We start from the raw sequence: 19,689 nt of genomic DNA, 5'->3' as shown, positions 1-19,689 counted from the left end.
TCAGCAGCAATATGTATATGGCTAATATAAAAATACCTTTTTGAAGGTCCCATCTCTTTAAAAACTGATCTTGTCTAATGCCAAACAGTTGGTCAGTGTTAGAATCTGGAATAGAACTTGTCTCCTGACTCACAGTCCAGTCCTCTATACACTGGATCATGCTGTCTCTCAGTAGATGCCCAATTACCTGATTATGCTCCCAAATCAGCAAATTTTTTTTTTTTACACACAACTGCAGACACAATAAGAAAGACTTTACTTAACGCTGGACTGAAAAACATAGGCAGACCATGGGTGTTCTGAAGATGTCCTTTGTTTTCATTCCTAGGGATGCTTGGAGTGCTTTGGGGGATATGCCCAAAGAAGAAGCCATGATAGCATATGTTGAAGAAATGAAAAAGGTAAGAGTAATTCAAATCTATGTATCTTCTAAAGTAACTTTATTTCTAGAACATTAGGAAAATATTTCACTAGCTGCTAGCAAAGCTCCAGATCAGATTTCATTCCTGTTGTGAGTTTGCTGAGTTAATTTAACCCTAAACTGTCTGGTGGTGATAGTTCTGAAGTTTAAGAGCTCTAGGGAACCTATTGACATAGCATTTTAAATGACAGGCCCAAATACAATGCAGCTCTGGTAAGTGAGCTGTAGTGAAACACAAACTGAAACTGCAGGTGATTCAAACAAACTAGGGAAGGGGGGAGAGAGAGAGAGAGAGAGAGAGAGACCCCAAAGGGAAAAAAGCCAAATTTGCAGGAAATTTTGCATCTGAATTCTAGTTTGAGATCTGGTGGGATCCTTACATGGAAGAGTCTTGAAGTACCATATATAATCATTCATAAGCTGAATATTTCTGGTAAAAAAGTGACGCATCAAAGAGCAGGGGTTGGCTTATAAACGGGTCTACACCAAAATTTGATTATTTTAAACTCTATGGAATCACTGAATTGAATATCTAATACATTGTCGTTTTGTTTACCCAGAGTAGCTGCAGGCATAGAGCCCCTCAGCTCTCAGTGGCCACAGTTCGCTGTTCCCAGCCAATGTGCCACTTCCCACAGCTCCCGTTGGCTGGGAACGGCAAACCGCGGCCACTGGGAGCTGAGGGCCTCTGTGCCTGTGAATGCTCCAGGGTCAGCTTATGAAAGGGTCATACAGTTTTTGCTATTTTTTCCTAACCATCTTGCGGGGCAGCTTATAAATGAACGGGCTAGTGAATAAGTATATACAGTAGTTAATAAAATGGGCTGAACCAGAACTCTGGATCTGAACATCTTTGAACTTTGGAGGCCATTGAGTTAGAACCTAGATTTGAAACTGCCTCTATTTATAGTGTATTTAATATCAGGAGTCTGATTTAGACTCAGACAAATGTTTCTGCTCTATTCCCAACAATAGACATTTAAAATTTTTTTTAAAATGTTCCTAGTTATCTTAATGAGCATAATATAAATTCTTAAATAAAGTAGCTGGACAAATTCAGAGTTAAGACTGCCGCTCTGTCCTTAACTCATCCTGTCTTTTGACTGCAGCCCTTTTAGGAGGTCTCTGAAACAGTTAATGATCTTACATACTAGTCCATGCTGCAGTTCAAAATATGTAATTTAACGTAACTATAGCCAGGTTAGTATTAAGGACAGCGCACGCAGTTTTCATTCAGAGTATGCTAGCTTTTTTTTCTAAGTCAGGCTCTTTACCCTCTTTATAAATAACGTATAATTGTTATATTTTAATTTTTTTTTTTTTTTTTTTTTAGGATATTCTGCCCAAATTCTTCTCTCTTCAAAACAAAACTCTCATTGATTTTGGTTTTTAGAGTGAGTTGAGTGAGGGAATGCCATTCATCATCATCATCTAAATAATATCAATGCAATACTGTCACCCACCCATAACTATAAACTAAGTAGCCTGTTCTCTTAAATAATAATAATGAAACAAACTAAAAATAGTAAATAGTAAATAAAATTACTGCCTCTTAAAAGGTTATCATAAGATAAACTGGTAGCAAACAACAATCTCTCTGAAATGAATCCTCTACTACATAAAAGCCCAGAATCCTGGCTGGGCATGCCGCTGGGCGGGCGGGTTTTTTATGCTATAGCCACCTCTCAATATGCCGTCTCCATTTCTTTGGGAAGCTGATTCATGGCTGGCAGGGTGCTGGGGGAGCTCACCCGCTGCTAGAGGTGGCTGTGGCCAAGTGGGAGTCTGCTGAACTGGGGTGGGGGGACAAGGAGCCTATCAGTGCTGGTTCCCTTGGGTCAGGAATGGGAGCTGTGGCTGCTGCTGAACAACACAAACACTCCTGGGTGCTGTGGCTGCTAGAGGACACACACACACACACTCTACACACACACACACACTCTCCCTCACTCCTCCTCCCTCTCCACTCACACTCACTCACTCTCTCGCCTCTCTTTTCACTTGTATATTATGTATGTATGTTTGTAATGTGTACTTCTTTAATTACATATTATTTCTTATCTTTTTCTTTATTCTTTTCTTTTTTAGATTTAAATTTTTTTTTCTAGTAATAAAATCTATATTGCCTCCTGCTGGAGCAATTATCATCATCACTTCATTCATTATTAGTGTTGCCATAGTGTCATTTTTTATGTTGTAAAGTCCAATAATAGCATTTTTCTAGATGTAAATTTAGCTTGTATTCACCTTAGCAATGCCAGTTTAAAAAAAACAAAAATATAAATACACAACTATAATAACTTAAGATGCTATTAAAATAACTGCAAAAATAAAACATAAATAAATTAATAGTACATAAATATAAATGCAGTAAATGATGGAGTAAAATGTAGAGAAAATATGCAAAAAAAAAATAAAATAAAATAAAAATAATAAAAAAAAAAAAAAAAATTAAAATAAAAAAAACTTTATCATAATAAAGAGTAAAAAAGTAGTGGAGTGAAAAAAAAAAATAGTTAATAGTGTAGTAAAAGAAAAAAACTTCTGATATCTGTGTTAAAAGGCTCAAAACCTTACGATCAACCTCAAGATTTGAATATGATACCTCATTCTCTCTGAAATTTCTAAATTTTCTTAAAATATACTTAAAATATGGCTTACATATAGTTTGTTGTTATATTTTTTTTTTTTTTAGGTAGTGGTTATTACAGTGCTCTTGTCCAGCTAACTTTTAAGTTATTATCTGCAAAAATCCCTTTGGAATCATGGGCAGCAGGTATAATGGGGGTGGGGGGAGTGAAAAGTGATGTGGGGGTGGGTGGGGGGTGTCTCATGGGGGTGGGAGGAGAAGAGGCGGGGGATCTTGCGGGGGAAGGGAAGCGGGCTTTGAGGGAGGGGTGGGACCTATGGCGGAGCGGGGGTGGAGTGTGATTGGGGGCCACGGCAGAAGAGGCAGGACAGGGAGTTATCCTCCCCCAGGGGAAGCTTCATTGCCGCCCATTCAATAGACTAAACACCCATCTCCCTTCCTGCCCCCTGCCTCCTCCAGCTGCTGCTGCTAAGGATGGAAGACAGAGCCAAAGTAGGGTTGCCAGGCATCCTTTTCGGCTGGGCGATCCTGTCGAAAACTGGGACCCTGGTGGCTCTAGTTAGCACCACTCACTGGGCCGTTAAAAGTCCGGTCGGTGGTGAAGCGGGGCTAAGGTGTGGCTCCCAGAAGTGGCTGGCATGTCCCTGCAGCCCCTAGTTGCACTACTGCGCACTACCCCTGCCCTGAGCGCTGGCCCTACAGCTCCCATTGGCTGGGAACTGCAGCCAATGAGAACTGCGGGCGAGGGCAGCGCATGGAGCCTCCCTGGCTTCCCCTGCACCTAGGGGCCACAGGGATATGCCAGCTGCTTCCGGGAGCCACCTGAGGTGAGTGCTACCCGGAGCCCACACCACCTTCTGCACCCCAGCCCCGAGTCCCCTCTCACACCAAAACTCTCTCCTAGAACCTGCACCCCCTCCCGCACTCCAAAACCCTCAGCCCCGGCCTCACCCCAGAGCCCACAGTCCTGGCTTGAGCCCTCCCACACCCCAAAACCCTGCCCCAGCCTGGTGAAAATGAGTGAGTGAGGGTGGGGAAGAGTGAGTGACGGGGGGGGGGGGGGGGATGGAGTGAGCAGGGGTGGGGTCTCAGAGAAGGGGTGGGGCCTTGGGGCAGGGCAAGGGTGTTTGATTTTCTGCAATCAGAAAGTTAGCAACCCTAAGCCAAAGGTATCCCAGTAATGCCTCCAACAGTACCTGTACTCCAGGGGTGGGCAACCTATGGCATGCGTGCCAAAGACTGCACGATTTTTAATGGCACGCTGCTGCCTGCTGGAGCAGTGTGCCATTAAAAATCCTGCCCGGCCCGCTCTTCTCCGCCCCCCCACCCCACCCCCCACGGGGGCAGGGGGCAGAAGCACAGGCGTGTGCATGGGGTGTGCCCAGGCACACCCTAATGCAGGGGTGGGCAAATGGCCCCACTCTCCCGGCGCGGCAAGCCGCGGGGTCCGTGCTCCTGGGCCAGAGTGTCCGGCCGATGGCAGCAAGCCACCGGCCCCTCCCCCGCCTTCCTCCCTTCCATGGAGCCATGCCGCCGCGCGTGCAGCGCTCAGGGGGCCAGGGCTGCGCACTCCCGTGGGGCAGTGTTTGGCTCCGCAGGGAGGCAGGCATGCTCCCCACTCCTCTGGAGCCATGCCGCCGCGCATGCAGTGCTCTGAGGGACGGGGCTGCCTGCTCCTGTGGGGCAGCATGTCTGGTTCTGCATGGATCAGAACATGCTGGTAGGAGCCTCATGTTAAGGGGTCCGGGGCTGGGAGGGTTGGATAAGGGGTGGAGGCAGTCAGGGGACAGGGAGCAGTGTTGGTTGGATAGGGGGTGGGATCCTGGGCGGGGTGGTTAGGGGCGGGAGGGGTCTCTGGAGGGGGCAGTCAGGGAGCAGGGGGGGTTGGATGGTGCATGGGAGTCCCGGGGTCTGCAGAGAAGAAAGGCCTTGGAGAAGAGGGGGCAGGGCCTTGGAGAAGGGGTGGGTGGAATAGGGGCATATCCCCTCCAGCCCCCTGCCCTGACTCCCCCCACACACACCCTAGCCCTCTGCCCTGACCCCCTCACGCACACCCCAGCCCTCTGCCCTGAGCCCTGACCCCTCCCCACAGCCCTGTGCTCAGTGGACTCCCACCCTTAGCTCAGTGCAGAGAGAGGAAGAGCATGGGCCAGAACCAGGGAGAAGGTAGGTACCCACTATATGTGGGCAGGGCTGGGACCCCAAACCGGCAGCGGGCTGAGCGGGTCCGGCAGCCGGGATCCCGGCTGGCAGGAGCTGGTGGAGGGAACCCCTGAGCGGCAGTGGGTCTGGGGTCCCGGCTGCCGGACCCTTGCCAGCTGGGGTCCCGGCTGCAGGCCCCGCTCAGCCCGCTGCCAGCCTAGGTGAACAGAACCCCAGACCAGCAGTGGGCTGAGCGGGCCGGCGGAGTACGATCAACATTTTAATTTTAAATTAAGCTTCTTAAACATTTTGAAAACCTTGTTTATTTTACAATACGAAACTAGTTTAGTTATATAATGTATAGACTTACAGAAAGAAACCTTCTAAAAAACATGAAAATGTATTACCGGCACGTGAAACCTTAAATTAAAGTGAATAAATGAAGACTCGGCACACTTCTTCTGAAAGGTTGCCGACCCCTATTGTACTCATTTAACCCTCTCTAGCACTGAGGCCTCCTGCTCCAGAATGACTGCAGTGTGAGTTGTTGTATTATGGCTCTGAGTCTCCAAATCTTCCAAATATCCAACTTTGCTGTGTGCAAAAGGGTATTTTAAAAATAACAGTATGTTCTCCAATTTAAAGTAATTAGCTATTACTATTATTTAACTAGTAATTCTTTTTCTAGAAGTTTGCATTTGTTGGTAATGGTTGTTATTAGTTTGTTTATTTATTGGCTTAGTTTTGTTTCCTATTGACTTTCTGTGAATAAATGTTGCACCGGTGAGCTGCCATAGCTGAAGTTTAAAATGGATCTGTCTGTATATATTTTTATTCTCCCTTTTGAGGATAACCTGATAAAACACACACGTATGTGTGCCCACAAGATGTATAGGGCAGCCCACCTCAGCCCCCCACCCCCTGACCAGGAAGAGCCTTTGATTCTGGCTCTGTGCAGAAAAGGTATGGAGTGGCTGGGCAGGTGAAATTCACCCACCTTACCCAAACACAAGATTAGTGATCAGGTTTACTTTGCAGCTTCCCTACTGCCAAGGCTGAAATAAGACTGAGATAAGAGCCACAGTCCTTCCACCCTAGTAGTGCTCACCTGTATACATACATTTTCAAAAGGACTTTCACCACACAACTCCTATTCAAATCTGTTGTGGCTAAAGCCCAATATGATTCTGAGAACTGTCCAGATTACGTGGGTGGTTTTTGCGAGATGTGTAGAGGAGCAGCAGTGACATTTATATTTAAGTTTGATGCAATTTTTTCAGTTGAGTTGAAAGCACAGGATGTAGATGTAAATGCACTGCAAACCAAGGTAGGCTGTGACAAAGTTTTAATTTTCTACAGCTGTATAAAAGAAAAGGTGGTACAAGGTATCTGATCTCTTTTGCTAATTTCCAGCAGTGTATCTGAACAGTTCACATGTTTCCCCCTTCAGAATATAGAATAATTTGTTTTGTTTATGCACAAAATGGATTGGAAACTCACTGAAGCTACTCTTTAATGGGAGTGTTGCTTTTTTGATAACTTGTGATTGGTTTGCAAAACTAGCTTTGATTGCTATTGTTGCCACCTGCCAGTCAGCCTGGAGTTTTGCATGTCAACAGTTTGCAATGGCTCCTGTTTCCTGCTGATCTGTATGGCGCTTTTGCTTGTAGATGGTTTGCTGTAGCTTCTTTTGCCACTACTTGCGACCTTGCCTGGTGCCTTGTCTACTGCTGCTGTTTTACAGGAAGAGGGTTTGCTGCCACTGTTGCCCGCATCTTTTCCTGGAATTATTGCTGTGATGGGTTGGATCACAGAAACCCCCTTGGGAGCTGCCAACTGATGTGCCAAGACTACTTCTGCCCATGCTTTCCCTGCCAGCTTGGGACCCCAGCACCCTGTCTCATTGAGCCAGACACGCCAGTCTGCTCCAACACAGACCCAGGGTCTGAATTACTTGCCTCAAAGCTGCAGACTTAACTGAAAGCAACTTACAGAAGTGTTCCTGTCTTTAACACTCAGGTGTCCAGCTTCCAATGGGGTCCAAACCCCAAATAAATCTGTTTTACCCTGTATAATGTTATACAGGGTAAACTCATACATTGTTTGCCCTCTGTAACACTGATAGATATGCACAGCTGTTTGTGCCCCCCCGGTATTAATACATACTCTGGGTTAATTAATAAGTAAAAAGTGATTATTAACTACAGAAAGTAGGATTTAAGTGGTTCCAAGTAGTAACAGACAGAACAAAGTGAATTATCAAGCAAAATAAAATAAAACACTCAAATCTAAGCCTAATACAGCAATACAACTGAGTACAGATAAAATCTCACCCTGAAAGATGTTTCAATAAGTCACTTTCACAGACTGGATGCCTTCCTAGTCTGGGCACAATGCTTTCCCCTGGTACAGCCCTTGTTCCAGCTCAGGTGATAGCTAGGGGTTTCCTCATGATGGCTCCTCACTTTGTTCTGTTTCACCCACTTATATATCTTTTGCATAAGGTGGGAATCCTTTGTCCCTCTGGATTCTCCCCCCCCATGGAAAAGCACCAGGTTAAAGATGGATTCCAGTTCAGGTGACATGATCACATGTCACTGTAAGACTTCATTACCCACTTGCCAGCACACACACATACAGGAAGACTTACAGGTAAAACAGAGCCATCTGCAGTCAATTGTCTTGGTTAATGGGAGTCATCAAGATTCCAAACCACCATTAATGGCCCACACTTTGCATAATTCCAATAGGCCCTCAGAGTTATATTTCATATTTCTAGTTTCAGATACAAGAGTGGTACATTTATACAAATAGGATGATCACACTCAGTAGATTATAAACTTTGTAATGATACCTTACAAGAGACCTTTTGCATGAAGCATATTCCAGTTACATTATGACAGGTTTCAGAGTAGCAGCCGTGTTAGTCTGTATCCGCAAAAAGAACAGGAGTACTTGTGGCACCTTAGGCCTGGTCTACACTAAGGGGGGTGGGTCGAACTAAGGTACGCAAGTTCAGCTACGCAAACTCTAACTACCTTAGTTCGAAGTACTCACCCGTCCAGACGCTGCGGGATCGAAGTCCATGGCTCCCACGTCGACTCCGCCACCGCCGTTCACGGTGGTGGAGTTCCGGAGTCGACAGGAGCGCGTTCGGAGTTCGAACTATCGCATCTAGATTAGATGCGATAGTTTGAACTCCGAGAAGTCGAACTCTACGTGTCGACCCGGCAGGTAAGTATAGACCTACCCTTAGAGACTAACAAATTTATTTAGTCCACGAAAGCTTATGCTCAAATAAATTTGTTAGTCTCTAAGGTGCCACAAGTACTCCTGTTCTTTTTCCAGTTACATTAGCGTATTTTCATAAAATCATATAGAGTGCAACGTCACAATTGCTTAAAAGGGGGAATCAGCAAAAGCCACCCAAATGGATTAGAAAATTGAAAGTCAGTGTTAAGATTTGGCAGGCTTATTACTTTTTGTTGCCAGTTTCAGCATCTTCTCTGCCATCTCTGTTCTAACGTCTGTTTGACTGCACACCTTGTTGTGATATGAGTGCCTGTTCTGGTGCTAGGGTGTGTTGGATTAGTAAACTGAAAACCTGATCCAGCTCCTACTGACTTCAAGGGAGCAGGGTTGGACCCTAATTTTCTGTCTTGATCATGTGATTTTTTTTTGGACTGTCCTTACTTTGATTCTGTCCCTCTGATTTGGGGGACTTTTTGTTATGGACAGTGACTTTACTTTTTTCTTTATATATGTAGCTGGTAAATTAGAAGGGCACAATGGGCACCTCATAACATGGTGCTTGCACCCAGCCAAAGAGGATGGGATATGTCAAATGAAAAGAACATTCTGTTTGGAAGGAGCTCCCTCAGTTTCATTTTCCCCAAAGAAAAACTGATTAAAAAGCACGTTGCACATGATCACACCCACCTGTCTCAAACTTCTGCCTGATTTAGTTTGAAATTGCGGAGATAATAAACATTGGAATTTGTAATTGATATGCTGATGGAGTCCCTTAACTACAATAAACAGTGCTTTTAAAAATCCTGAAGTTGTTTTGCTTTTGGTTGAGATTATGGTCTATTATTTGGTGACTGGGGTTGTATATAATATTAAAATTCAGAGTTGCACAGAGTGTTATAAAATTTATCTTGTTACATGTTATTGCTATATGAGTACTGCAGTGAACATAAGGAAATTTGGCACCAAGTTAAATAAAATGAATCATTTAATATATTGTTTCACAAGACATTTTGTATTTTGGACTTGTACAGATTCTTGAGAGTATGCCAATGACGGAGAAAGTTGAAGAATTACTACAAGTGATAGGCCCATTCTATGAAATAGTAGAGGATAAAAAGAACAGAGGATCTGGCCTAACATCAGGTTTGAAGAAATACCTCCTCCTTATTTTGTACTGCAAATAATAATATAAAAATCAGACTCTCTTAACTAACTTACTTTTCATTCTCAGTTTAATTTCTATAAATAGTTATTTAAAGCTAAATGTTGCATCTTTCTATTTCATTCCTTTATCATATGCCAGTCCGACTGGAGAAAGTTTCTAAATATTTAGAAGGTAGGAATGATAAATTCTGTGTAAATCCATCTGTTTCATTGTTTTATGTGCTGTAATTCCCTGCAACACTTGAGACTTCTGGGTTTGTCACCATTAATTTTTATTTAAAAATAAAAACACTACAGGAAGGTCCAATAGCATGTTTGGAATTTAACCAAATGTTTTCAGTGCTGGAGAGAAAAACTTCACTGCAGAGCCTCTTTGCTGAGAGAGAATTAAAAAAAATCCAGTTTCTGCCTCTCTATTTATAAGAACAGCCTTTTAAATTCTGCCTTTCTTCTGCATCCCACATGTGGGTATGTGCAGGCAAGCTGTGTGGTGTAGTTGGCAGTCTATTTATTCTGTCATCCAAATTGAGTAACTTTTTTTTTTTGCTCTCCTGCAATTTTTTAAATCATTATTTATACCTCAGTACAAGTATGCATGGGATTCCACAGACAAATAATAAAGGACCTGTAATCTCCTCCCCTGTACTTGCAGTCTGCATTGCCCAATGATCAAGTTCAAGGGAGAACAGACTAGTCTAACAGTCTGTGAATATCTGACAGGTGGCAAACCTAGTAATTTCATAGTTATGTAAAAAGGCACTGTGGCAACTACTATTTTACAACATTGTTGTAGTTCATAGTTGATTCTATTAAAATGTTTTCATAATTAGACTGTTGAAACATTACAGGGAAGGTTGTCTGTCTACATCTTGGTTTAAAACCTGGATAAAGCTTCAAGATAAAGTTGGATATATGTAGACTATGTTTTGGGGGAAAAAAAATAAAAAATTGATCTGTTCTACAGTTTAATTTTTATATAAATTTTTAAAATAACTTGACAAACTGGTTTTAAGTGCTTTTTGCATTTTTACAACTCAAAATTGGCTTTGCTTAATTGCCAGGGTTTAAGCCAATCAGTTATATGTTTAAATAGTTTTTTCATATTTTAGAGAAAATAATGGCTGAATTTTTAAATGGCCACTGTAAAAGCAGGGTCACTTTTTTCAACTAAAACAGCATATGCTTCAGGTCTGGTATTTAATGAGCTTGCCTGACAGCTGGATTGACAGGCAAGATTGTAACAGAGTATCTGCAGATTCAGGTCAGTTATCTGCATAATAAGGATTGACTCACTTGGAATCTATGGTACAGAGTGCCAAAAGCCACTTTTAAAAAGTAGCTAAATCTAAACTAACAGAGAATCATAGAAACTAAAGACAAAAAAGACCAATTAGATCACCTGGACCAAAATACAATGGATCCTAAATTTGTTACTCCAACAAGTATGTTTTGTTAACATCAGAAAACTTACCTTCATTTAAATAACATTATTGATGCAAACTAACCATATCAAGAAAATTCAAAGTTGAAGTTCAAGTTTCAGACTTATCTGGCTCTATCAATATTGTAACAGATGTGGTACATAACATGCACAAATCTGAAGCTCTGTAACATGGAATTACTTTAGTATAGGTATAGATAGTGAATTTCTTTTCAATTTTGTCACAATTATTACATTGGGGATGTGAAGAAATCCTTCCCTCACTCTCTCCGCAGTCCACTGAAGAAATTAATATTTTAGTAATAAGCTATAAATACCAATTAGTACTTACAATACTATTATTTTAATAATCTGAGTCCAATATTTTAGCCTTTGGACCACTCTGCCTTTGAGTCCCGCCCCCCATTTTTCCTCCATATTAATTTTTGTACTGTTCCACTTTGAGGAAAACTCAGGAAGCTTGATAACAGCAAAGGTAAGGTTTATGCCCCTCTTTCACCAAGCTCACATTCTTTCTGTCTTTCCATTTCCTTCCACTTCTCCCATGCATCCTGGGAATTGTAGTTCCTGTATTCAAGGTTATAGGACTCACCTAGGAACAAAACTTACAAACACAATCTGGGGTAGCTATGTGCACCTAGATAGCTACAACACACAGTCCCCTTTAAAATAATAATTGTAAAACTTTTAACAGTCACTTCCAAACCATCACTTAAGTCCAGTAACACAGTCTTCCAATCTTTTCGGCAGTCTCCTTTGTTTAACACTAATACCCAGAGAGGCAGGAATGAGACTAGGTGAGGGAGCAATTCCTACTATTATAGATTGTTCATCACTATCGGTTTCATTGATGTTCTCTGGTCCAAGGTGGAAATTGTGATTCTCTTCTTCAGCGGCTAGCTGATGAGCTATGGATAATCTTGAAATATTCCATTTCTTTCCATTTATGAATACAGCAGAATCTCCTCAGATTTGTTATCTGCAGATGACATGAGTATCTAGAACGCCATTTTTTGACTCTGCATGGCAGCTTCACATGAACAAAATTTTCAATTTTAAAACTTGTGAGGTTTAGCACCTTTCTTATGATCTACATATTGTCTGTATTTCTCCTTTTTATTCTTAACACATCCATGAATAGTTTCACCTGAAGGTTCGGTTGAAAAAGGAGACTGTATAAGCATTTGACAGATAATAAGTCACGTATTGGCCTTACATCCTCTAACAGTTTGAAGGATGATACTCTTCACCCTTGTAGTGGTCCTGTAAGCAAACAGTGTTTCACATAAAGCTTTTTTTCCATGGTCTCATTTGCAAACTGGTAAATTACAGACTTTCTTTCACCAGTCTATTCATTCTCTCAACTACACCATTAACTCTCGGCTGGTATAAAAAAACTATTTTGTGCTTGATACTGTTGCTACTGAAGTAGTGTTGCATTTCAGCAGAGGTTAATTGCATTCTATTGTCAATTATCAATTCCTTGGGAAATCCTTCTCGGCCAAAGACTGATCACATGAACTTAATCACTGTTTCAGCAGTAACCATTCCAGTGAATGTAACTTCCAGCTGCTTTGAATGATAGTCTACCATTATTATGGGAAACCTTTGTATAACAGGGTAATCTTCAGATGGTCCCATTATGTTGAGCCGGTTTCTCCCATGGACAGTTGGGATAGTCAACTGGTGTGAGAGGGATGCTGGAGGTTTCTGTGACTTATCACTACGGGCACAAGCCATGCAATTGATTATTTCCTCAAGCTGCTCATCCATCCCTGGCTACCAGAAGTCATGTTGCAGTTGTCTTTTGGTTGTACTCATTCCCAGGTTTCCTTCATGTGCCAGGAGAATCAATCATTCTTTCAGCAGTGTAGGCACAAAAGATGGTAAAGTCTCAAAATCTATTAATTTATAAGGGGCAGCTCATGTGATATCAGAACAATTACAACCATGTAGAAACATGTCATCCTCCTGTAAGGCCATCCATGGACTCTGGAAATCTTTAGATCATGAAGTGCCTTGTTTTCTCTCTGAGACACTGATCATTCCTTGAGATTTGTTAAGTGACAATCTATTCATCTTCTCTCTTGCATCCTCATGAAAAGGTGTGGCTCAAGACCATACTCACAAGCATCTGTTGTGACAATCGTTTGCTTCTCAGAATCAAAGGGTCTTAGAGTTGGCCTGGTTGAAATTGCATGTTTTGATCTTGATCTAGTTATGTCACTGAGTTGGTATGGAATTGACTTTTCTTCTTGCTGATGGTAAGTCCATGTCATTGAAGTTTTTCTATAACCTTGTTTAGGATGACATCTTATTTGGATTCACCATACATTACAATATCATCTTGAAAGTAATGCCCCTTGTCTCTTCAGAGATCCAATGCATCATTCTCTGGAATACAGATGCTGCAGAGGCTAACCCAAAATGGCATCTTTTTAAATTGGAACAGACCTTCTGGAGTGATGAAATATGTGTACTTGTGGGATTCTTCCATTAAGGGGATCTGGTGGTAAGCTAAGACTAAATCAAGGGTCATAAAGACTCTTGCCTTCTTTAAGTTGAGCAGCATTTCACCAAGGTTGGGCAGAGGATGACAATCCACAACAGTGCTGAAGTTTAGGTCTATCAAATCCACAAATATGCAGATAGCACCATTATGCTTCCTCATGAGAATGAAGAGAAACCCATTCTGATAAATCAACTAGTTCAATGATATCTGCTTTATATAGTTTTGAAATTTCCTCTTTGATTGTTTGTCTCTGTGCAATTGGTATGTTTAGCACTTTATGCTACATAGGCATTGCACTGTTTGTTTTTTAGCAGGATCTTGTGCTTGAACTTTTTTGCAACGTCTTTGGTATTGGTGAAAACTTCTGGAAAGTCAGAGATGATTTCTGGTTGTAGCCTATCCTTAGTTTGCAGGACAGGTTCTCTGCTATTCGGATCTAATATCTTGTGAAGATCCCTTTGATTCCATCCTAAAAAAGAAACTCCCTTTTGGGAGTACATAGATTTTTCCTTTGTGCATTATGGCCTTTGGACTCAAGGATGGTTGTAAAATAGCCATTGATGTGGATGGGAGAGCCACCATACCCTCTGGGGTATGTGTCTGGCGGATGCAGTTTGGGTTGGGAGCTGGCGCAAAGCACATGGTAGAGTTGGTTGGTAATTACAGTGTAAGGCAAACCAGAATCCACTAACATCATTACTACATGGCCATCAGCTCACTGTGGAGTGGCATAATGATCTCCTTTCATATTCAAAACACCCTTGGGATTCAGTTTACCATCATCTTCAACTGTGAGAACTCTAGATACAACCTTGTCAACAGACTTTAGAAAAATGTATTTTTTTTTTCTTTTCACTTCTTGCATCCTGATTTCTTGGCAGAATACCCTTGAAAATCTGCCTTTGACTAGGGTCACCACAACGGTAGCATTGTGAGGGCAATAGGCACTGAGAGTATAGACTAAGAAGCTTTCCGTTCTATCATCTTGGACTGCATTAACCTCTGCAGGCTGGAAGACGTCTGGTGTCATGGAAAGTGATTTAGCACAATGTATGGTGCTCTTCACTTGCCAGGCAGTTTCTATGGTTTTCTCTAAGTAAGGCCTTTTATCATGAGGAGTTGTTCACAAATCTTGGAACTGTTAATCTTAATGACAATTTGGTCTCTGATTATTTCATCTGTAAAATTGGCAAATTCACAGTTTATATTCAGCTCATGTAATGCAGTTGCATAGTGGTTAATGGGCTCGTGAAACATCTGTATGCAGGAATAGAACTTGAACTGTTCAACATTTAGTAGAAGATTAAAATGATCATCCAGGGCTCAGAGCAGCATCATATGGAGTCTCATCTTGCAGTATGTCAGTAAGAGGAGGGAGATGCTGGAAGATTCGTTGCCCATCAGGACCAAGACAAATCAGTAAGCCTTTCCACTTTTCTGGTATGTAAGCAGAAGTTTCTATAGCAAGCGTATAGTTGCTGAAGTAAGACTTCCATTGTTTCCATGGGAGCAGAGGCTCTTTTGGGATAGGCATAAAAAAATGGTGGAGGCAAAACTTGCGTGATGGTAATAAGTGTGGTGGAAGCAAATTGGAGACATCAAACGAATTGAGCAAGAAAACTTGAGAAGAATCAGCTGGTAAGAAATGCTGGTCACAGAAATGGCTGACTGGACCTGTATTTGTTCTTTGTGCTGCTGGGGGTATTCAGAACTGCAGAGGAATGCTTTAGCTGTGAAAAATGAGGACTATGGAAAAAATACACTGCCCCTTTAAATACAGTAACTCCCTACTTAACGTCCTCTCACTTAACATTATTTCGATCTTGCATCCCTGCTCAATTATAGAATATGCTCCATTTAAAGTTGTGCAATACTTCGCTATAACCTTGTTTGGCTGCCTGCTTTGTCCATCAGCTCCCCTATGAACCCTCTACAGTGCCTCCCGCCTGCTGGCAGACCCTGCAGATCAGCACCTTCCCCCGCCTCCTGCCCACGGCAATCAGCTGGCTTGTGGTCTTAAGGGGGGAGGAGCAAGGACGCGGCACACCTCCCCCTCCCTCTCTTGCCACCTGCCCGCGGCAATCAGCTGGCTTGCGGTGTTCAGGAGGCAGGGGAGGAGCGAGGACGCGGCGTGCAGAGTAAAGGGGAGGGGGGAAGAAGAGGCGGGTTAAGGGTGGGGAATTGGGGGAAGGGGTGGTGTGGGCAGGCTGAGGGTTGAGCCCCCCGCCCCTGGTGCTTTCAGAGTAGGGGAAGCTGCTAGATGCTGGGACTGGATGACGGGCTGGATCATGCGATAATTGGCCTGTTCTGTTAGTTCCCTCTGAAGCATCTGGCATTGGCCACTGTCGGAAGACAGGATGTTGGACTAGAAGGACCCTTGATTGTGACCCAATATGGACATTCTTATGTTCTAGTGTTAAAATAACATTGATCAATGGTTCAGAGACTTTCAGAAGGACAAAAGAGTTCAAGTTTTTTGAACATTTACTGCCAGCTGAGCCTGAAGAAACTGAAGTCAAATATTAGCTAGAATTGATTCAATTACAGTTATCTGATCCCGGTTTCATGGAAGAATTTTTTTTTGATTTTCTGTAAATGCTGGGCAAGTGACAGATGTTCAGAGTTACAAAGCGGACTCATTTCTATAACCTTCTTTGACACTACTTATTTGTGAACAAGACTTCTTATTGTGAATCTGAATAAATCTAAACAGCAGTCACCTAATCAGCTCAATTTCATAATGTTCATAGCTACCTCAAAGTTTTAGCCAGACCCGCAAGAAATTAGCTTCAGTGTAGCAATCTCCTAATTGATAGAATTTTCCCTGTACCCTGCAACACATTGTCTGTTTAAAATGCTATTTTTGTACACTTACAGTGCTTTATAAATTAAAAATAACTGTGTGCCTTTACATTGATTAAAACCCCATATAAGCCTATATGAAAATTAGGTGTGGACTTCAGTGCTGCTAGAGGTTGTGTATCGCATAGTTGTATAACATCATGAAGAGCACTCACCTTTACACTCCCCTTAGAAGCAGAGCATGGTACTGTTAGGCCCTGTCATCCTAAAGAGTACTCATCTTTGCAGGAATTTGTCCAGTTTCCAACCATTGACATAGCTGCACCAGTACAAGCTCCTACTGTAGGTAAGGGAAGTCATGATTTGCACTGTTACAATATACCCAAGTTTCTGGAAACACTGGTGTAAATCACAGCTTCCCTTGCCTGTACTTGAAATTTGCATTGATGCAACTACAGTGGTGGCTGTAAGGCTATTTTCTCAGCTATCTTCCTATATTTCATTCAGTATTTAGCCTTTAAAGATCCTAGGTGCTGTAGTAATAATAGTATTCACTGAAGTCCTGGGTATGCTTGGAGAGCATATCTCTGGCTGGAAGACAGTTGTTGGTGCAGAAATGTGTATGTAGGCAAGCCTGGAAGAGAAATCCCACTTGAAAAAAGTGATTCTGTTCTCATAACATGTATTTACTTTTTTCTAACGAAACTTGCTTTCAGAAGGTAGTAATAATGATTAAGTTTTGCTTTTAAGTAGTTGCATTTTTCAGAAAGCCTTTCATGTCTGTTGCATCAGTCTTTATTTGTGGTGGTGCTTTCAGTGTCGCACTCTCCCCTGCTTTCTTCATTGTGAAACATCCTCCACATCTTCTTTGTTTTATGTTTGATTTATTTCTGCAGTGTTTGCTGTCAAACATGCTTGTTTATAATTGTTTTCTTAGGATTTTTATGATAACCCTATGGCTATACTATGTAACCCAAGAAAGTAGTATTTATATAGCTCTAAAGCTTTGCCAGAAGATGAGAAATTGCAACCCGTGTTACCATGGAGTTTATAGATGCTTTAACAGAGTGGGTTGGATAGCTGTACTATAGCAGAGTAACATATTCAGAGGGGGAATAAAAATTTAGGGTTGGTGTGTGAGGGGTGTCTTTAAACCTCCATTTCCTCTTACAATTTAGAAGTTGTATTCAGTATGTTTTGTCACTGGGGTAGTGGTAGGAAGGCAATTAGCATTTAATATGTGAATTAAAACCTTCCAGTATTATGCTGTTGTTCTCTGCAGGATGAGCTTATTGCAAAACAAAGGATTAAAGGCAAGATTAGTGGAAGTCAGAATGGTATATCCTAGTTTCGGGCACCAGTTGTGCAAATCTCAGCTTGGCTTGTCTGCATTAAGAATTTGCATTGATGTAGCTTCAAGGGTGACCAACCAGCAATGGCTCCAGTGTAGTAAGGCCTGAGAAACTGAGCCTCCCACTCCCTCACATACACTCCAATTCTCTTGTGCAGTATTAGAGAATTATTTCACTGCTCACACTATGGTGCTATAACAATATGTTAAAATATAAAAATAAACCGCTTTGGAGAAAGTGCAAAGAGGAAAATTTCATTCCTCCTCCTTTCTCTAGCCTTATTTAAAAGTTTAAAAGAAAAACTTAATATTTTCCTCTTTCTTGCCTCAGTTGCCTGGCTGTTTTCTGCTTCAGGGTGTGCTGAGTCAACAATTAGTGTCATTGTTAATAATCCATCACTGGCCCAAGATTCTCTGTCTAGAACCAGCTGTTCAACCCACTACGAGAGAGGCTGATAGTCAAAATCCCCTTCATCTAACATTAATAAAGGAGGTTTAGTGAACCTGTGCATATGCTGTATAATGTATGTGCAGGGCATTATAGTTTACAGATCAGGTTTGTACTTAATTAGCTCCGGTAGCATGATGTGAAAGCATAGGTTTCTCTAAAGGCTGTGCTTATGAAGGACAGCAACAAAAACAAAATAGTAAAATGGTCTATGTATAATAGACAGTGGAAAAGAACAGATGTAGGTAGTTCTGTCTTTGACTGGTGTTAGAAATGTATCCAGCCAGCATGGGGTAAAGTGCTTCATGCACATAAGCCTTATTGTAGAAGCAAAAACATGACTCTAATCGGGGCCTCAAATATTTATGGAAAAGAAATCATCTGTGTAACCCATGAGGCTGTGATTAAGCTGGGCATTGTAAAAAGCCCTTTAGCTAGTAAGCCTGGGATAGTGACGTACAAACGTGTAATTTGACTGTTGTTTCCCCTTTGTTCATCTAGTGCAGGGGGAACAACTTTTGATATGGGCTACTCAGTCATTACAGATTAAAGTGCCTGGGGTGTAGGTTACCCAGGGATCCAGTTTTCTGTTGCTTTAAAATGGACTTTACACTCTCTCTCTTCCTCCCCCCACCCCGTTCCTTAGTTTTTCTGGTGCAAAACATGGAGTGCAATCGTGCCCCTCCCCCTGCCCATCTGGGTGCAGTGGACCCTCCAGACACAGATCACATCTTTCCCACCCAGAAGGGATTTTAGGTACCTACTTGGTGCTACCTTAGAGATTAACAAATTTATTTCAACATAAGCTTTCGTGGCTACAGCTCATTTCTTCGGATGCATAGAATAGAACACACAGACAGGAGATATTTATACATACAGAGAACATGAAAAGGTGGAAGTATGCATACCAACAGGAAGAGTCTAATCAATTGAGATGAGCTATCATCATCAGGAGGAAAAAAAACCTTTGAAGTGATAATTGAGATGACCCATAGAAGGTGTGAGGAGAACTTAACATGGGGAAATAGATTCAATTAGTGTAATGACCCAACCATTGCCAGTCTCTCTGTTTAAACCTAAGTTAATTGTATCTAATTTGCATATTAATTCGAGTTTGAATTCGAGTTTGTAGCCCACGAAAGCTTATGCTGAAATTAATTTGTTAGTCTCTAAGGTGCCACAAGTACTCCTGTTCTTTTTGTGGATACAAACTAACACGGCTGCTACTCAGATACTAGGTGCTAGTCTGCCCTCCATGGAATTGGGGGAGGGGAACATTTCTGGAAGTCCAAGGCTCTTTCTATGGACTTGGCTACACTTGCAAGTTGCAGCGCTGGTAGAGGCTTTCCAGCACTGCAATTAGTAACCGTCCACACCTGCAAGGCACACCCAGCGCTGCAACTCCCTGGCTGCAGCGCTGGCTGTACACCTGGCCAGGTTGGGGTGTAGCGATTGCAGCGCTGGTGATCCAGCGCTGCTCATCAAGTGTGGACACACACCAGCACTTTTATTGGCCTCCAGGGAATAAGGAGATATCCCAGAAAGCTTTTAACTAAATTACTCTCT

At 42.1% G+C, this 19,689-nt stretch overlaps 1 protein-coding gene across 4 annotated transcripts in view; it reads left to right on the top strand.

Annotated features, from left to right (window-relative positions):
• The window catches only part of ACBD5 (acyl-CoA binding domain containing 5), a 45,619-nt gene that overhangs the window by 4,647 nt on the left and 21,283 nt on the right, over positions 1-19,689 (top strand). For all 4 annotated transcript variants that reach the window (XM_039521963.1, XM_039521964.1, XM_039521966.1 and 1 more), the window contains 2 exons: positions 329-401; positions 9,437-9,548. In XM_039521963.1, the coding sequence (XP_039377897.1) occupies positions 329-401; positions 9,437-9,548 (185 nt within the window). The remainder of the gene's footprint in view (positions 1-328; positions 402-9,436; positions 9,549-19,689) is intronic.

The sequence above is a fragment of the Mauremys reevesii genome, linkage group 2 (assembly GCF_016161935.1).
Source record: "Mauremys reevesii isolate NIE-2019 linkage group 2, ASM1616193v1, whole genome shotgun sequence".
NCBI lineage: Eukaryota > Metazoa > Chordata > Testudines > Geoemydidae > Mauremys > Mauremys reevesii.
Note: the sequence above shows the minus strand (reverse complement) of the source record. Positions and strands in the feature narration are given on the sequence as shown.